General features: G+C 42.4%; 1 protein-coding gene across 1 annotated transcript in view; it reads left to right on the top strand.

The window, feature by feature from the left end:
* Nucleotides 1-19929, top strand: part of LOC136620282 (P-selectin-like) — a 141951-nt gene that overhangs the window by 53580 nt on the left and 68442 nt on the right. Inside the window, exons 8-11 of the mRNA XM_066594982.1 lie at nt 428-613; nt 7532-7660; nt 9813-9828; nt 10944-10950. Coding sequence (XP_066451079.1) covers nt 428-613; nt 7532-7660; nt 9813-9828; nt 10944-10950 — 338 coding nt within the window. The remainder of the gene's footprint in view (nt 1-427; nt 614-7531; nt 7661-9812; nt 9829-10943; nt 10951-19929) is intronic.

Below are 19929 nucleotides of genomic sequence, written 5' to 3'. Positions count from 1 at the left end.
TTTCTAGTCAACTTTAATAGAAAGTGATCACACATGGATGCTCAACTCTCCATCAGGAATGCAGAAGTGGGTGGCCTGTAAGGGTCTCACCAGTTGGATCTCTACCAATACAGCATTTATGGTATAGCCAAACAAACCTTTGAAAATAATGACGTTTCTTATTGTTTTTTTTTTCTTTAACTCATCTTGCCTCATTCTGAAATAATGTAAATATAATTGTGGTAGCTCTGGGGTAGTCATGGAAGTATCAATAGATTAACTTTTCTATGCAAAGTCATCCTGTCACATGTCCTCAACTATTCTGAATGTAGATGCCTATCAAAGGTTTGCCCGTTGACTCTGTCTAGACCCAACTGTAAGCTACTGTAGAAGTTATTAGAATATAACAGATCTCCTTGATTTCAGAACATAATTATTTCTCTTCTAGCTGTTACATGTGGGGCGCTCGATTCTCCTCTGCAAGGATCCTTTGCATGCAGTCATCCATGGGCTAAGAACAGTTATGGCTCAACTTGTGTATTCACTTGCTCAGAAGGATGGAAATTAAATGGTTCCGATGTAACAACTTGCGAATCTACAGGCCAATGGACAGAAAACATTCCCAAATGTGAAGGTATTTTTATTTAAAAGAATGATTGTGTATTTGTATTACATCTTAGTAGATAGGATTGCAAAGCAGTAGAGTAAACAGAAATATAAGGGAACACATAGCAGCATTCATATCATAATTTCTTAGGAGACCAAATGTATCAATAAAAGGCAGGAAATAACATGTACAGTATATTTTCCAGAAGGAGGATAGTGAATGACTAGAGATGAGCGAGCACCCAAATGCTCGGGTCCGCGTTATTCGAGTCGAGCTTTTCGTAAAATTTGAGAGCTCTACTCGAGTAACGAACCCCATTAACTGCAATGGGAGACTCGAGCGTTTTTGTATGTGGGACGCCGGGTCCCGAGCTCTTTTTTTTTTCTTTCTAGGTTCATCTCTCTCTCTCTCTCTCTCTCTCTCTCTCTCTCTCGGAGGGGCCTAAACAGGCACGTCACAGCGGGTAGGAGCCAAAAACTGGGGCGAGGTCGAACACGGCTTGATGCTCGTTCGAGTAACGAGTACCATTGAGTACGCTAATACTCGAACGAGCATCAAGCTCGGCAGAGTATGTTCGCTCAACTCTATGAATGACATTTAACATTTAGTATTGCTAGTGGTATACTTACAAGAGAATAACAGCAACAAGAGGTCATGTTTAGTGACATAATCATGGGCTGGCTGGCAAATGTTAGCCTGGGGGCAAACACACAGTCCTTGTCAATGATTTACAACCCACCCTGATCAGAGGGAGCATATGATGCGGCTAGCCACACCCTGTCTTCCATCCTTAACTTGTTTATCTATTTACCATAAATACTGCACCAGAACCAAACCCATAACATAAATAGAGCACCAGATTCAAGCTCACAACTTAAATACAGAACCAGAACTAAGCTCTTACTATAAAAACAGTACCAGAATCAAACTCATATATACAGTACCAGAACCCAGTTAATAACATGAATACAGAATCAGAACCAAGAACTATATTTCCTCTCTATATGGCCAGCTTCAGACTAGCATATTAAGAGCGCATTTTACAGACGAGCATCCCAGCCTTACTCAGGCAGCAGGCGGCTATTGGTGTGGAATTTGCTGTGGCTTGCAGTGCGTCGTGCGTTCTATTTCGTCCCCTGTGAAAGATCCTTCACACACCAAGAGCTACACTATTACTGTGCTCTGCTGAACTCCGGAGGGTGAGGAATTTCGTGTTAAACAGTGTATTGTATAGCATAAAGTATAGTTTGCAGACATCTGTATCCTGTTTCCTGATAATGTATTTTTTTCTCTAAGATGAGAGAGACTAAGGACATTATTAGAGAAATGAAGTAATTTCACATTTCCTACAATACAAATGTAAACATATTACTTGCTCTTTATGCTTTCTCAAGTAGTAGACTTAATCTATCATATTTCCCTTTAAGTTCCACAGAAAAACATCATAATTATGGATTGTGGTTATTTCGGTCACATACAAAAAAAAGCAGCATTATTTACGTGCATATTTTGCACGAAGGTAGCTCACAGAATCCTAGAATGGTAGAGTTGGAAGGGACCTCCAGGGTCATCAGGTCTAACTCTCTGCTCAGTGCAGGATTCACTAAATCATCCCAGACAGATATTTGTCCAGCCTTTGTTTGAATACTTCCATTGAAGGAGAACTCACCACCTCTTGTGGCAACCTGTTCCACTCATTGATCACCCTCACTGTCAGACAGTTTTTTTTCTAATATCTAATTTGTGTCTCCTCCCTTTCAGTTTCATCCCATTGCTTCTAGTCTTTCCTTGTGCAAATGAGAATAGGGCTGATCCCTCTACACTGTGGCAGCCCTTCAGATATTTGTAGACAGCTATTAGGTCTCCTCTTGCCTTCTTTTTTGCAAGCGAAACATTCCCATTCTTCATAGGACATGATTTGCAGATCGCTCACCATCTTGGTAATTCTTGCTCCAGTTTGTCTATGTCTTTGTTACCGTGCAGGGCGGCGCGCGCCACCCCGGCTTTGGCTCCAGCGTCCTGGAGCTCTGACGTCAGGTGTTACTGTGCAGGGCGGCGCGGGGCCCCCGGTCAGCGCGCGCCGCCCCGGCTTCGGCTCCAGCGTCCTGGAGCTCGGACGTCAGGGCCTCCCCGTTGACGGGGGGCGGCCGGTGGGCGGCGGCGTGGGCTTGTCCGCCCATAGGGTGTCGGCCGCACGCCTCCACCTCTCTTGTGCAGTAGTCGGGGAGTTGGCTCTTCCCCCCTCCGCCCCTGGGCGGAGTCCTGTAGTCTTAAGGCTGGCGGTGACCTGAGCTCACCGCCAGTTATTGGTTCTGTCAGCTCCTAGTTAGTCCTGTCTGCAGTTCTTCTCAGTCAGTACCCTAGTTTGCTCATCAGCTTCCTTTTCCAGCTTGCCTGGTGCTCAGTATTTTCTGTTTGCTCACTCCATCTGCTTTTCCTTGTCGGTACTCTGTCCCCCATTAGTTAGGTACATCTAGTGCAGTCGCCAGGTCCCTAGCCAGGGTAGGGACCGCCGTCCAGTTGTCGCCTGGGGTTAGCCAGGTCGAGGCAAGTAGGTAGGGACAGTGGGTTGCGGTAAGTTCAGGGCACCCCACCTGGCGCTCGGAGGGGTCAGAGTGCTGTAACACCCTTTTTTTTTAAGTTGGGTGTCCAGAACTGGACACAGTATTCCAGATGAGGTCTGACTAAGGAAGAGTAGAGGGGGATAATGACCTTACGTGATCTAGACTCTATGCTTCTCTTAATACATCCCAGAATTGTGTTTGCCTTTTTGACTGCTGCATCACATTGTTGACTCATGTACAGTCTATGATCTATTAGTATATCCAAGTCTTTTTCACATGTGCTGCTGCTTAGCTCAATTCCTCCCATTCTTTATTTGCTTTTTTCATTTTTCTTGCCTAGATGTAGGACTTTGCATTTCTCCTTGTTAAATACCATTCTGTTAGTCACTGCACACTGTTCAAGTTTTTCTAGATCTTTTTGAATACTCTCCCTCTCTTCACTAGTGTTAGCTATCAATCCAGCTTTGTGTCGTCCGCAAATTTGATCAGTTTCCCATCAATTCCCTCCTCCAGATCATTTATAAAAATGTTTAACAACGCTGGGCCTAGGACAGAGCCATGTGGTACCCCACATGATACATTCTTCCACTTGGATGTGCAGCCATTTATGACCACTCTTTAAGTATGATCACTCAGCCAGTTCTAAATCCACCTAACAGTTGCCTTGTCAATCCCATATTTGGTATTTTTTTCAATAAGTATGGTATGAGATACTTTGTCAAATGCTTTAGTAAAGTCAAGATATATTATATCCACCGCATTTCTCTGATCAACCCAGTCGGTGATTTTGTCATAGAAGGAAATTAGATTAGTCTGGCATGACTTAGTCTGGTTAATTACTCCCTTTTCATCCAAATACTTGCATACATGGTGTTTAATAATTCATTCAAAAATCTTTCTCGGTATAGAAATCAGGCTCACAGGCCTGTAGTCTCCTGGATCCACCTTCTTCCCTTTTTTGAAGATAGGGACAACATTTGTCCTTTTCCAATCTTCTGGAACTTCTCCTGTTCTCCAGGAATTTTCAAAGATTATGGCGAGTGGTTCAGCAATTACCTCTGCTGCTTCCTTTAGTATCCTAGGATGTAATTCATCTGGACTTTGAGACTTGAATTCATTTAAGTTAGCTAAGTGTTTCCTCACCATCTTTTGACTTATAGATAGCCTACATTCGTTTATTCACCCAATAGCACAGGGCAGATCAGTTAATGCTCCATCTACTTTCTGAGAGAAAACAGATACAAAATAGAAATAAAAAAAAGTGCGGCCTTCTCAACATAATTCTTAATTTACTATTTTTATCTTGTAAACATCCAATCATTTTTTATTGCTTTTGGCCTCTGTTGCAAGCCTCAATTCATTATTAACTTTAGCTTTTCTGACACTTACCCTACAGTTTCTTCAGACCACATTATATTCTTCTTAAGATATTCCTCCTCTTTCCATTTGATAAACATATTTTTCTTCTATTTTAACATGTGTGCAAGTTCTGTGTTCATCCATTCTGGTCTCTTTAAATATTTCCTATTTTTCCTTCTTTTAGGGATTGTTAACGATTGTGCTTTGAGAATCTCATTTCACAATATTTCCCAACCTTCTTGGACATTTTTGTCCTTAAGTACATCCAGCCATTGGATTCTTCCTATCCTTTTTCTGAGTCCATTAAAATCTTCCTTTTTGAAATCCAACCTTGAGGTCTGCATTTTCTCAGGTCTTCCTCCCCTTTTTATCCAAAATTCAAGAATAGCATGATCACTGCCTCCTAAGGTCCCTGCCAGCCGTACTTCCTCAACCATTTCCTCCCTGTTGGTAAGAATTAGGTCCAAGATAGCAGATCCCCTTGTTTTCTCTTCGACCTTTTGGAAGATAAAGTTGTTAGCAAGAGCGGATAAGAATTTGTTGGAATTTACCTGAGAATTTACCTGAGAGAAATTCTCAACAAATGTCTGGATAGTTAAAATCTCCCATAATCACTGTCATACTTTTTTGAGAACTTGGCCATCTGATGTTGAAGAGTTCATTCATATCTTCTGCTTGTCCAGGCAGCCTGTAGTAAATGCCTACAATAGTGTCCTTTCTGTTCTCTCTTTCTATTCTTACCCAAATAGTTTCTACATATAAAACTAATTAAACTTAATTCCCAATTAAAACCAATAGGGCAGTAAAACCACCACATGGATAAAATACCTAAAACGTGTCTGGTCCTTTTGTACTGAAGCACCCTAGTCCTTAAGAGGTTAATAATGCCCATATGCTCCTTTAAGACCTCATACTGTAATAATAGTCCAATATGCTGTAAAATAAAAAACACACCATACCCACCTCACCTTTCGCTCCCTCCACTGCTTCAGCCCGCGCAACTCTTGTCCTACCTCACTTCTTGGTAGCACGGTCATCTATCAGCTGCGACCAATCCCTGCCTCAGCTGTCTCAATGCTAACACCAAGGTTTGTTCTCAGCAGCATGTGACCGGCTTCCGGGAGTCAAACAGATAACGACAGTGGAAATAAGAGGTGTGGGGAGTACAGGCTGCGTTTTCATTTTTTTTTCTCTCTAAATTTTATAATAGAAAAACTCTGGAGTATTGGGCCATACATGGCAGCTCAGGAACCCCCGGGATGCCACAAGCTTCATGCCTTGGAACACTTGCCCAGTGTGCCTCCCCTAATGACGGCTCAAGTCTCAATAGTTGTACCTATGGAGATCATACATTTATCACCTACCCTGTGGATAGTTGCTATATGTTTTTAGTGGGGAAAACCCCTTTAACCCCTTCCCTCCATATGACGTAAAGGTACTTCATAGCTGCAGGGTACTTCCCGCAACTGGACGTACCATTATATCATGTGGATAGCGCAAGATCATAAGAGATCTCGCGCTATCCGGCAGCAGGAGATGGCTGTCACTGATAGCATCGGAGATGCGCCCCCCGCTGTTAACCCCTTCCCTGCCACGATATATGTAAATCGAGGCACGGGAAGGGTTCACAGAGGGAGCGCACTCCCTCTGTGATGTTATCAGGCTCTCATGATACAATCGCAGAGAGCCCAGCTGGTTGCCATGGTAACAGGATGCCACCCACAGGCGTCCTGTATATCACTGCCTATGATGGCTGTAATAAGCGATAAGGCATTGCAGGAGAGAAGTCCTGCAATGCCTTATCATAGCGATCATCGGTGCTATGATGTAAGTCCCCCACAGGGACACAAATAGTGTAAAAAATAAAATAAAATAAAATGTACAAAAAATAAAAATGTAGCATAAAAAAAAAATCCCACATATTTGGCATTGTCATGTCCATAAAGACACGTACAATAAGCTGAACATGCTTTTTATCCTGCATGGAAAAAAGCGTAAAAAGCACTATAAAATGGAGGCAAAATGATAATCTTTAGCATTTTGTCTCCCAAAAAATGCAATAAAAGTTATCAAAAAAGGCGTATGTACCCAAAAATGGTACCAATTAGAGATGAGCGAACGTGTCCGTAACGGACACATCCGCACCCGGACACCGGCTTTAGCGAACACTGGAGTGTTCGCGCGTAAGTGTCCGGGTGCCGCCGGGGGGCGGGGAGATGCGCGGCGGCGCGGGCGGCAGTAGCGGGGAACAGGGGGGAGCCCTCTCTCTCTCCCTCTCCCCCCCGCTCCCCGCCGCACCCCCCCGCGCTGCCACGGCGGCCCCCGAACTTTTTCGCCCGAACACCGAGGTGTTCGCAAAGTTCGGTGTTCGGGCGAAAAAGGGGCGGGGCCGAACGTGTTCGCTCATCTCTAGTACCAATCAAAACTACAGCTTGTCTCTCAAAAATTAAGCCCTCTCAGAGCTACGCCCATGGAAAAATAAAAAAGTTATAGGACTTTGAATGCAGCAATTTAGAAAAAAAAAGATTTCCAAAAAAAAAAGGGTTTTTATTGCAGAAAAATGGAAAAACCGTTGTAACCGTAGCGGCCCACAGAATAAATGTATTGTCATTTATGCTGCATAATTAACGCTTTAAGAAAAACCCCCAAAAATCTATGGCAGAATTGATGCGTTTTCTCTCCCTGCAATCATAAAAAAAAATAATAAAATTTTTACAATATAGTCTATGTATCCAAAAATGGCACCAATAGAAACTTCAAGTCTTCACGCAAAAAACAAGCCTTGATTCGGCCGCGTCGACGGAAAAATAAAAAAGTTATGGCTTTTGAAAAGTGGAGAATAAAATCCGCCAAAAATCATTGCATCCTTAAGCCCAAAATAGGCCATGTCCTTAAGGGGTTAATAATTATCCATAACCCTCATTCATGGATAATACATTTGTCCAAACTAGTAGCTTTATGTACGACAAATGGTAATAAAAGAATCAGTAATGAATTATAATAAGTGTGTTTATCTTTTCAGCACAAGAGAAATTTGTGTACCATCCAGATGAACACACTAATGCGGTATTCATGATTGGCCTGGCCACTGCTATTAGCGCATTGTCTTTAGCAATGGTTTTCTGGTTCATTATCCGACGACTGAAGAAAGGTAACAATTGCATTTATCTTTTTATTGCATTTTTATTACTTTATAGTACAAATAACAGGTTAATATATTGAAGCTCCCGCATATGTACTGTATGTTGAGTTATATACACAGTTGCAATCGAAATTATTCCCCCCTCCCCCATTTCAAATTAGGTTTAGTTGCCAATTTTACAAACCTTCAGCTGCTTGCAAGAAACAATCAAGCAAAAATTATTTAAATAGATTGTAGGATGGCCCCTAATTTGCCATTTTGGTATATCCGAGACCTTTGGAAGGGGTTCAAAATTCGGTGTGTCCTGTCAATGACTCCAAGCCCTAATAGGTGGTTGAATAGGCAGACATAGAGCTGGCGAGCCATGATATGTGTGGGCAGGAAAACACAGAACACCACTTTTTTCAAGAAGCAGATACTTGTTAGGCCTCATTCACATGAGCATTGTTTTGCATGCGCACGTGTGTGCAAAACAGCGCTGCATGGTTTGGTTTGCAAAAAAAGCGCGTGAACGAAGCTGTGTGCCCATTGCTTTCAGTGGGGCGGCCGCTGCTGCCGTCGGCCCCTTGAAAGCAATAGGTTGCTGGCAACCCCTGCAATGATTTTTGGGGAAGGGCAATAAATATAAGCCCTTCCCTGAAAATCATCCCTAGCTTGTGTAAAAAAAATATGTATACTCACCTCTCCGCCGCTGTTTGGCTCGGCACGTCTAGCCTCTTGGCTCGCCAGCATTGTACTTAAGCTCTTTCAGCAGGCAGGGATTTAAACCCCCCGGCTCCTGAAATGGCTGCGTCTGATTGGCTGAGCGCTCAGCCAATCACAGGCACCACTTAACTTCAGTACAGTACCGGCAAGCCAAGTGGCTAGACGCGCTGAGCCCCAACAGTGGTGGAGAGGAGAGTATATATATATATATATATATATATATATATATATAATTTTTTTTTTTTTTTTTTTTTACACAAGCTGGGGATGATTTTCAGAGAAGGGCTTATATTTAAAGCCCTTCCCTGAAAATCATTGCAGGGGTTGCCAGCATCCCATTGTTTTTTCGGCAAAAACTGTTTTTTTAAAATAAGATCGGTGTTCGAACCAAACGATCAGCAAATGAACCAACGATGATTTTCATGCTTGCATGAAGTGATTGATGAATGATAAGCGATTGTATTCGTCATTCTATCGTTGGCTGTGTTTACACTGAACGATTATTGTGTGAATCAACAAAAAGTATACACCACCCTAAATCAGTAAAATCAGTATCTTTATTAGTAAAAAATACTTAAAATCACATAAAAAGGCATAAGGCACTCAAAAAAGCAGCCGAATCCTGGGCAAATAATGTATATAAAGGAATAGCAGAGTGTCGTGACCAATGATTTTGTACTACACTTCTATTCACTTACTCTCATATATATATATATATATATATATATATATAACTACATATGAGCCTTCATACCTAGTAGTACTTAGCACATAGGATTTGAGATTCCTTTATGTACGTTGTTTACCCAGTGGTCGGACACTTTTTTTGACTGTCTTATGGCTTTTTTACGTGATTTTAATTATTTGTTGCTAAAAAAGATATTGATCTTACTGATAAAAGTATCTTAACTAGAGATAAGCGAACGTACACGCTAAGGGCAAATACTCGAGCAAGCATTGCCTTTTGCGAGTACCTGCAGGCTTGTCTCAAAAGATTTGGGTGCCGGCGGTGGCGGGGAGCGGCGGGGAGGAACGGGGGTGGGGGGGGGCGAGCTCTCTCTCTCTCCCCCCCCCCCCCCCCCCGCTCACTCCCGCAACTCACCGCTCTCCCCCGCCGGCACCCGAATCTTTTGAGACAAGCGCGCAGGTACTCGCAAAAGGCAATGCTCGCTCAAGTATTTGCCCTTAGCGAGTACGCTCGCTCATCTCTAATCTTAACACCTTGGAATTTTCATATTGTCTCAAAGATGCCTACAGACATTCATTTTAAAATATCGAGGTCAAAACTTTGTGGATCAAAATAAGGGACACTTCCAGTAAAGCCAGACGTCTGCCTACTTGCTGCCTCATTTTCTACCCTACCATCTCTCATTGTCCCATATATAATATAAATATACATATTCATATAATGTTTTATCTTCAGAAAATTAACACAGTTTTATCATTTATCTTTTAGATAAAAAGAAAACGAGGTAAGGGTTTTTATTCTCTTTATCTGAAACTTTGTATCTTCCTTAAGGCTTATTCACATGGATGTATATCGGCTGGGTATTCACGGAATGGCTGATATACGCTGCCCCTCTCTGAATAATATACAGTTACCACGTTTGCAGGCCCCTGCTTCTTTACCCGTCTCTCACGGTGTGGTTCCAGACATCAGATGTCCTCTACGCTGTCAGATTGGTGATGTATGGTGCTCTGCCCCTAATATGTGTGGATGTGGACTATGTCCTGTTTTGGTGTAGGTATGCATGCATGAGATTCTGGGTGGGATTCCCCTTTGTCTGTAGGTGTGCAGACACCTGGTGTGAAAAATGTCTTGTTTAGTACATGGGCTAAAACACACTGCCATTGGCACAACTACAGAGCGTAGCTGCATCTGAATGAGGGAGATTTCTTCTCCCTCGCAGTCAGTTTAAACTCTGCACCAGAGCACAGGACTTTGATAAATAAGGCAGGAAGATAGCGGCAGCCCGATCTTCCCTGCGCGATGTATTTACTACATGCCGGGAAGATCGGACAGGTCCTATATTTTCTCAGCCGTGGTATTTACGGCTGAGAAATCCCAGCAGTGAGAATGAAACCAATGAATGCCTATTAAGATCAATGGTTTCGTTTTGTCCCCTTATACAACCGTGATTATCATAGCTGTATAAGGGGAGAAAAACAAGCTCATGTGTTTAAGCCCCATGTCTGTAGGTGTGCAGACACATGGTGTGAACACTGTTGTGTTCAGTGTCTGTCTGTTGGTGTGCAGACATCTGGTGCATATTATGTCCTATGTTGGTGTTCTCCTGCATATGTAGATGTGCAGACACCTGTTGTGTATTATGTCCTCATCTGGTATTCCTGCTTATTCCTATCTAGGGTGAGTTGTTCCCTAGGTTCCAGCGTGGGGCCGTCCTTATTAGGACGATCACCCGCTTGTAGGCAGGGTTCCCTTTCCTGGGGTTTATTTATCTTGTTAGTGTAAGGACTCACAAGACAATGAGGACCCTTGACGTGGGCTTGTGAGTTTATGTACTTTGGACACAATGCTGACTAATACCTTGTACTTATTTATGTTTCCATGTGCTTGTTGTTTTAGTACATGGGTAAGTATTTGGCCGCCTGGTGTGGTGGTGTAGGGTCCATGTCCCTGTTTCCCCTTTGTTGCATGCACATTTGGTTTATGTTTGGTGTGAACGGTGTCCGATTGTGTGTGTATATCCTCATATCCTTTTCCTCCAGGATTATAATTATTGCGTTTGTGCAGCCAAGGTGAATAAGACCTGCATGAATGTAGCATGTACATTCCTCTACCTCACCACATTACTCATCAGTGAATACATTTGAATGTGAGGTTTACCGAAGATCTGGGTTAGGCCCAATATTAATCCATGTTGGAAAAATGTGAAGTGGATTTCAAATGAAAACCACATTTTACCCCAGATTTCTGTTGTGGATTTAAATGTGGATTTGAATGTGAGGTTTACCGAAGATCTGGGTTAGGCCCAATATTAATCCATGTTGGAAAAATGTGAAGTGGATTTCAAATGAAAACCACATTTTACCCCAGATTTCTGTTGTGGATTTAAATTTTGAGATGCAGTGGACTCACATGCAGATGAGCCCCATTCATAAAGAAATAGATGGGGTGATAGGCAATCAGAATATCATACGTTTCTGTTTACACTGAGCACACAGGCTGCTGGATCGTGGCTGAGAGAAAGAAGCATGGAGGATCACAATGCAGAGTACTGTCATACAAGATCTCCGGGGTCCTCTCTATCTCCTATTATTATAATGAGAATTACATTGCCGATAATTATCTTCCTCTTATGGCAACAGAAAACTAAAGGCCCATTTACACAAGCCGATGATCGCTCAAAGATCGCTCAAACGACAGTTTGAGTGACAGCTTTGAGTGATCATTTTGCATAAACTATTAAGTAGCTACTCAGCTACTTAAGAGCAATTAAGTGTGCAAATGAAGCCTTAGCTGAAAGCAGGTAACAGCCTGAGGCTCTTATCTGCTTTCAGTTCTTTTGTTCTCCAGTGGGAAACAATGCTATTAGCACTACTCACGGAGAACTACTGATAGGGCTGAATGACGACTTTTAGTTTAGACTGAATGTACGATCAGCTAGCAATGCATGAAAATTGCGCGATGGGTGTGCGTTTAGATGCAACAATTACTCTGAAATGATCGCTTTTTAGCGATTTTTGAGTGATCATAGCTTCCTGTAAATGGGCCTCAACAGTCTGTTTCCTTTCCATTCATGAGGTGTACTCATTTGTGCTGGCCGTCACAGAAGGGCAATATTTTGTATGTTTTTTTTATTTCAAACTAATGCCAAATAAAAAGAAATAGCCAAAAAGTCTAAACACATTTGTTTTCTGCGAATATTGAGTGTAAATGAAATACTGTACCCCTTTCTGATAGAAGTATCAGATGGCTGAAATATAGCTTAATTTCAGAGTTTAGAGTTTTGGTGCAACACCATAGCCCCTTCTCACCCTCACCCCCAGGTTCCACTAAATAAATGTACATAGATCATCATGTAAGGGGTTCAAGAGTAACATCGTATTTGCAAGTTAATAAAGACTTCCATCCCATGCATATGTTTTATAGATTCTTGTTTTTTACAGGAATAATCCTTATTAAACTACTGATGTAGTATGACTGCAACAAAGAATGAAATTTGCCTGGACTATGTGAAGCAAGCACTTTTGTAATCTCTACTAATCTGTATGCTGTCTAGAATACGGTTTATAAAACAATTGCTTAGAAGTTCGGCAAACGATTTAAAACAAATGCTAAAGGCAGAAACTCCTAGACCAAGTTCTCTAAAATATAACTTTTATTAGATGTAAATTTAAATTCACTTTCTAAGGAGTAAAAATGCAGATTGCAGGCTGCCTGAGACAAGTAAGCATTCATTAGGTAAATCGCCCATATGAGAGTGCATATTTACCCTATTTCCCAGGGACATGAGTGGAAGACTCAAACTCTATCCTCAGGATAAAAAACTGCTTGAAATGTATGATCACAATCTGGGGCAAAGGCACATATAAGAAAAATGGGGGGAAAAAATCAGGTGATACACTCATAAGCAGGTGAAAAACTGCCTTAAAGTCTTCATGAGCCGAGTGGAAAACTTAAACTCCCTCCTCGGTATCAAGGGGAATCAAAAGACAAGCACTCATGGCAAAGGACAAAATGTAGCCAAACTGTGCTAAAAACACTGCTGTAAGCCTCCCAACATGTTTCGCCAGCTCCCTGGCATCCTCAGGGAATCTCAAGGTATTAGCCTTGATATTGAAGGAGTATTTCTCTTGATATACCAAAGTAGGGAGAGCTACCTTATAGGGATATGTGATCACCAGACAGAATTACATAGTATCCATGATAATATACATCAGGTTTGAGCACCATCTTGCAGTTGGAATTTAAAGCTAAAACTTTACCCTAATATTAGTATTAGCAGATATTACAAATTCAGAAGGTGTCTTGTTGTATAGCTGCCACCTTATTTTTTGCCATATCTCTATGGCCCACCCTAATGGGTGTATCACCTGATGATTTTTCACTTTTTTTGTTATTTATTATCCTTTGCAATTGATTTATTTGCCCTTTCACTCATGTCTCTGAGAAATAAGGCAAATCCATACTCTCATACGGTTGATTTACCTAATGAGTGCTTATTTGTCTCAGGCAACCTGGATTTTTAACCTTTAGCAGGTGAATTTACATCTACATGTATTAAAAGTTATATTTTAGGGAACTTGGCATAGGGGTTTGTGCCTTTGGCATTTGCTTTCACTTGTAGAATACTGTTTAAGGGTGGTTTCACACACATTTTTGTGGCAGTTTTTCAAGCAGTTATTTGATCCAAAATCAGAAATGGATTAAAAAAGGAATCAAAAATATCAAGGAAGGATTTGCCCGCCTTGTTGAATACATTTTTGGCTTTGGTGTAAAAACTGACTAAAAAACACTGTGTGTGAAACCACACTAAGGGCAAAGTCAGACGAGCGTTGCTTTGCGCGTGCCTATAAATGCAAAAAAAGCGTGTCTGATAGAACCATTGGTTTCCTTTGGTGTTTCCACATGACTGTCTTTTACAGGCGCAAAATACTCGTACCTGCAAAAGATTGGACATCTGTGCACCGGGATGTCATCACTGAACACTGTGACAGCACTGTTCCTTCATCCCCACAGGGAGTTCCCTTGTCACTACCACAGTGTTCAGTGACAAGAGGACTCCCTGTGGGGATGAAGGAACCCCCTGTCACAGTGCAAATGAAGCCTTAGCTGTGGCAAGGGAACGCGATATTCTCCCATTGCTTTCAATGGGGCCAGCGCTGCCGGCCCCTTTGAAAGCAATGGGATGCAGGCAACGCCCGCAGTGATTTTCGGGGAAGGCCTTAAATATAAGCCCTTTCCTGAAAATCATCCCTAGGTGTAGAAAAAAATCCAAAACATTACTCACCGGGCTCCGGCACGTGTTGTCTTTGCAATCCCGAAACTGATCTAAAGCACTTTCAAGAGGCGGGGATTTAAAAATCCCCACCTTTTGAAAGTTCCGGTCGGATTTAAAGCCCTTGCCCAAAAATCACTGTGGGGGTTGCTTGCATCCCATTGTTTTCAATTTGGCCGGCGGCAGCAGCGCTGGCCCAATTGAAAGCAATGGGCACTGAGCCATGGTCACGTGCAAGCTGCTAATGCATGGAGCGCTTTTTTTGTGTGCAAAAAAAAAAGGCTCGTTTGACTAAGCCCTTAGAGCTTAGTCACACAGGTGCATCGGCACCCGTTCACGGGCGTCCGTGTGACTGAGCCCTTACTGCAGGAAGAAGACCGCCGTATTTCAGGACGGACGACTCCCCGCAGCGCAGAAGAACGAACACATGACGGCAATGAAGCCGGTCACATGTTCTTTCTCCTGGCGCTGCAGAGAGACGTCCGTCCTGAAGTGTGGCCGTCTCCTTCCTGCAGTAACACGGGCGCCAATGTGCCTGTGTGACTAAGCCCTTAAAGTGCAAAAAAAATATATCTTTAAGCAAAATGATTTCTGAAATGTGTTTAAGTAATGAAATATATGATAATGCAAGATATAAAACTGAGGATTAATAAATACATATATGTATATGATTTTCCTGTTATTAAAGAATGTCACAAATAATTATATTTGTCTGATTATTTCCATACTGTTGTATTTACTGTCTACAGGGCCAAATTATAGGAAGTACATGTGCCCTGAAGCCTCCTTGACCACCCAGGGCCACTTAGGGGGTCTCTATCAGAGACTGAACACTTTTTAACCCAAACATATATATGTTTACATATTATGGATTATCTCATACTGCACTAAAAATGCTGTAGTTTGCTATGATTTTCATAAAGACAAAAAAGTGGTTTTGCAAAAATTGCTTCAAGGCTTCTGCTTTTTTTTGCCAGTATTTGACAGAAATCGCAGCAAAACTATATTTAGGAGGGGTTCAAAATTTTTTGTGACATCATGGTCACAATATCAAGGTCCCCCATCTGTAAAACTTTGTAGAGTATGTGTGGTGTATTCTGTGTGTAGTGCATGCTGTGTATGTATTATATGTGTAGTATCTGTGTGAAATGACTGGTTGACCAATGAAGACCAGGCCAGGCGGCAGCCCACACAATTATATCTGCTGACTACTGCTTTACCACAGAGAAGCTCCATCAGTACACAACTAGGGACCGAGGGAGGTAAGTATCAACATCTTTATTTGGAGTAAGCACAGCGGGTGGACAGACAACACATTTTCTGGTAAACTACTAGCTTCCTCAGGCCAGTTACAACATACACCAACGCCAGCTGCATGGAGCCGGTAGCCGCTGGACACACTACATGCCAGATGCCAGCTGCACAAGACACAGTGGGGCTTATTTACTATACAAAATATTATGGTTTTTTTGTGTGGAGCAAACTATGCCAGAATACAGTCTTACATGCCTGTGCCACATTTGTCACGTGTCTTTAAACACTTTTACGGTATGTTTACATGTAGCGGGGAAAATTCCGCAGCATTTCCGTATCCAAGACGCCACTGGTGAGGATTTTGACTCAAAATCAGTTGTGTATCTGCAGCCGATTTTAGAAGATAGAGCGCTCTCCTCACCTCCGAAGTCTTTGCACTGTTAGCACTCCCTGGCATCCAGTACCTGGTCAGCCTGTAGTGAGCACAGCACACAGCACTGCATGTAAACATACCCTTGGTCAGTTTTTCCACCTTGTCTGAAAAATAGGCGTGGCCTAAATTTTGTCAAATTGCGCCAAAATCTTGGCACAATTTTGGGTGTAAACGTAGCCAACTAATAGGTAGTCTAAACCTAGACTATAGAGTCTAACAAAGTTGACACATTTATCATTGAGGGATAAACTGATGCATTTTAAGACTGTCTAGTGTAAGTTTGCACTAACAGTATTAGTAAATAAGCCCCAGTGGATCAAGGCAAGTGATATCACTAGGGTAGTCTCTAGTTTTTCCACAGATGCACACAAGGCATTGTTTAAATGTTTTTACAGTATTTAGTTTCTACTGCCACACTGTAAAGGGATAGCACTCCTGTCAGATGTGGCTAGCAACTGCAGTATTGGCCCTGCCCCTTCCTGTCTGGGACCCTACTGGGAGGGGAGTGGGGAAGAGGAGAAGATCGGTGCTTGCCATTGTGCAGGAAGCCTCCTCTCCACCGACCACAGCTGGGAAGGGAGACAGAAGAGGATGTGCGGTGCCATTTTGAATCGGCCTCAGGAAAGACTGCTGGGAGGGGTTCCATTTCCCTTGGGGACACAGATGGTAATATGAATAGCGCATCACCATTCAGAAGATCCAGACCCGTGAAAGTGTTTTGGCAACCCTGTAAGCACAACTTAAAAAGGTCTGAGCTGCATCATTGGTGAGACCAGGGGCGTAACACAGAGAGGAGAGAATGCAGCAGTAGCAGCTGCATACAACCTTTTTGCAGCCATTGAAAAGGGGCCTGCTGTGGATAGTTTGTCTATCCCTATGCTGGGCAGCTGTCCAAAATAAGGAGAGAGAGACCAAAGGGCCCCGAGGGAAATGGCAGCTCAGCGATATGTTCAGGAGATATGTTCCTCTCATGGCGGCTTCGAAGAGGCATTTTCCAGCAGGATAATGCTTGGTCACACACACAAGGGTGTCACAGGAATGTCTCCACAACATTGTCACACTTTTGTTTTCGTGGTCTGCCCAGTTGCCTGCTTTATCGCTAATAGAACATGCATGGGACATCTGGGATGTCCACTCTGACAGTCTACGAGTTTGCACAATCTAGAGGCTGAGTTATAGTAAATGTGGACCAATATGCCGCAGGATACCATATGGAAACTGTATGCCTCCATACCCACCTGTATCACATCTTGTATCCAAGCTAGAGGTGGCCTAACAGCATACTAAAGCCTCCATGTCTGCCAGTATCACATCTTGTATCCAAGCTAGAGGTGGTACAACAGGATACAAGAGCCTCACTTCAGGTGTTCCATTTTCCACAATAAATAATCCTTTTGCTCTGATATTGTAATCACTTACTTACAATGTTACAATCACACATAGAAAGTTTCATTCAATACCAACAACTCCTTATAGGTGCTTGATATTTTTTGTCAATAAGTGTATAACTACTGCCATCACTTACCACTTCTCACTTCTAAGTCCTTTGCTCTAGGAGACAGCATTCAGTGCAGTGGCCTGGGTTGGTATTGCAAGCTGAGTTCCATTTATTTCGATATAGCTCAGCCTGCAATACTAACTTGGGCCGCAGCACAATATACGGAACTATCTGCTTTAAGCAGCAAAACAGTTCTGTGCACAAAGACACCAATCCGTAGAGACAGCTGATTTCTGGGAGCCTGGGCAGCAAGCATCTGCCAATCTGCTATTAACGACCTATCCTGAGGATGGATAAGTTATCAATAGCTAGAAATGGGACAACCCCATTTAAACTTAGAATTTGATCCTGGCTCTGAATTTTAATTCTACTCTGATGATTAAATTTATTTTAGAGACTGGTGTCTGAATTTATTTTTAAGTTTAGGGTCTGAATTAATTTGGGGTCCGGATTCATCTTGGATTCCGATGAAGGAGTCTGTATTCAATTTGGAGATCTGAATTTCCCCAGACTGCAGTATCTGGGCTATGTTACCTTTAATAAAAATTAAAATTATAGTGGGGTCCTACTACATTTGTTGTCCAGGGAACTCCAACTTCAATATTATGACAGCTTGCACCTTTCACATCTCCCAGTTCTCCTCCTTCCCTTCCTGGCTAAGGCTGGTGGAGGAAAGTGTAATACAGAGCTGCTTCCCTGTGTCCTGGGTGTGTCTCTCTCTCCCACCTCCCCCTCCTTGTTAGGTATTGGATCAGAAGGTGCGGGGCTTATAGTTTGGCCGTGAGCCACAGATTCTGAACGTTTAGCTGCTTTCATCATAAGGGAGTGTTAGGGATAAATCCATGTTACGTTAATATGCTGTGGGGCTCCAAATCAGAGGTGGTTATGGCGGCCACCGTGAGAAAGCAATAGACACAGGCATCACGGTCGTGTCTTAGAGCAATCTATCTTTATTCTGTACATTGTCATTTCTTATACAAAAAATAGTAGGCGTATCAGTAGGCGTATCAGTAGGCTAGTGTTACAGAGGTTGAACTGCTTTACAGAGGTCGACCTGTTTTACTGGTAAATAATTGTGTCTTCTCTATAAACAATGCTTTATTTATTTGAATGTAGACTCCCTGTCTGGTATCCTTACAATCTACCTTTTAATCACATGCCCTACCTAGACAGCAGTCAAGAACAAAGCATTCCACACAACCTTTTGATCAGTGTAACGAGATAAACAAGATCTTGGAGACATGATGGACATTTAAGATTACACCTCTACTTAATGTAATTAAGTACTAACCTAAATGTACAAGCATTTAATGTATACAATTCAGGCCTAAAGCCTCCGGAAACGTATATCACAGATGGATGAAATGTATACATATATAATTTTTCATGTTCATAACCCTCACAGTCCCCCATTTTGAAACAGTCCATCTTGAAAAGAGCCTTTGTAGTGGTACTATCAAGGGTGCTAAGCCACCCTTGCCGGTCTTTCTATCCTCTTCGCCGGATCCCCACTGTTGTTGCTCTTTTACGTATGACTGTTTTAACGATATCGTAGAGGGAGCGATTCCAGATAATTTGCTTGTCTCCGTATCCCACAGAATGTCCATAAATTGCAAACACTCAAAAGAATGAACAAAAGAAACAGTATTAGTAATGGGTGAAACATAAAATCCATCATCTTTCCTGCTGTAGGTGACCATCCAGTAAAAAATATCATACCAGTTATACTCTGTGTCTACCTGGATCTTAGTACCTATGCTGACCAACTTATCTCCTACCCATACATGTTTTTCTAATTCCATAAGGGCGCCCACCCACTGGCGTTTTTTTTTCCTTTGTGTTTTGCGTTTTTTCTCAAGAGCAATTAGTTTTGAATGTGTTCCTGTCCACTTGGGTTTTTTTTTTTCGGTCCGTTGCGTTTTTTAACATAGGAACTGTCAGTTGCATATGCGTCCTTATTTTTCTCGTAATGCACCCATGAATGTCAATGGAAATGGCGCGAAAAAGCCGTGAAAATGCCGCGAAAACGCCGCGAAAAACGCGTGGAAAACGCGCCGAAAACGCTGCGTTTTTCACGCACGGAAATCGCAAACGCCAGTGGGTGGGCGCCCTAAGGGAGAGGTTAGTAACATCCAAATTCTTTTGAAGGTGTTCAGTGTCTTTCATTAGTCTTACAATTCTACCCAAGGATACAGTCAGAGTTGTCATAGGGATAGCATCTGGGTGCCAGTAGTACCTTAATGTTGCTTCAGCATCTGGCAAAAAGGTGTAAGTTTCTGTAAATCAATGTATCACCGACATGTTCTGTATACATCCAGACAATGGAGTGGTGAGATTATACATACTGGTGGTTTTAGTTTGGTTGGTAACAAAGCATATATATTGGGGGCCAACTTCTATCAGCATATAGATGAAGCAGGTAACA

The sequence above is a fragment of the Eleutherodactylus coqui genome, chromosome 3 (genome assembly GCF_035609145.1).
Source record: "Eleutherodactylus coqui strain aEleCoq1 chromosome 3, aEleCoq1.hap1, whole genome shotgun sequence".
NCBI classification, from domain to species: Eukaryota; Metazoa; Chordata; class Amphibia; order Anura; family Eleutherodactylidae; genus Eleutherodactylus; species Eleutherodactylus coqui.
This window is presented reverse-complemented; position numbering and strand designations above follow the sequence as displayed.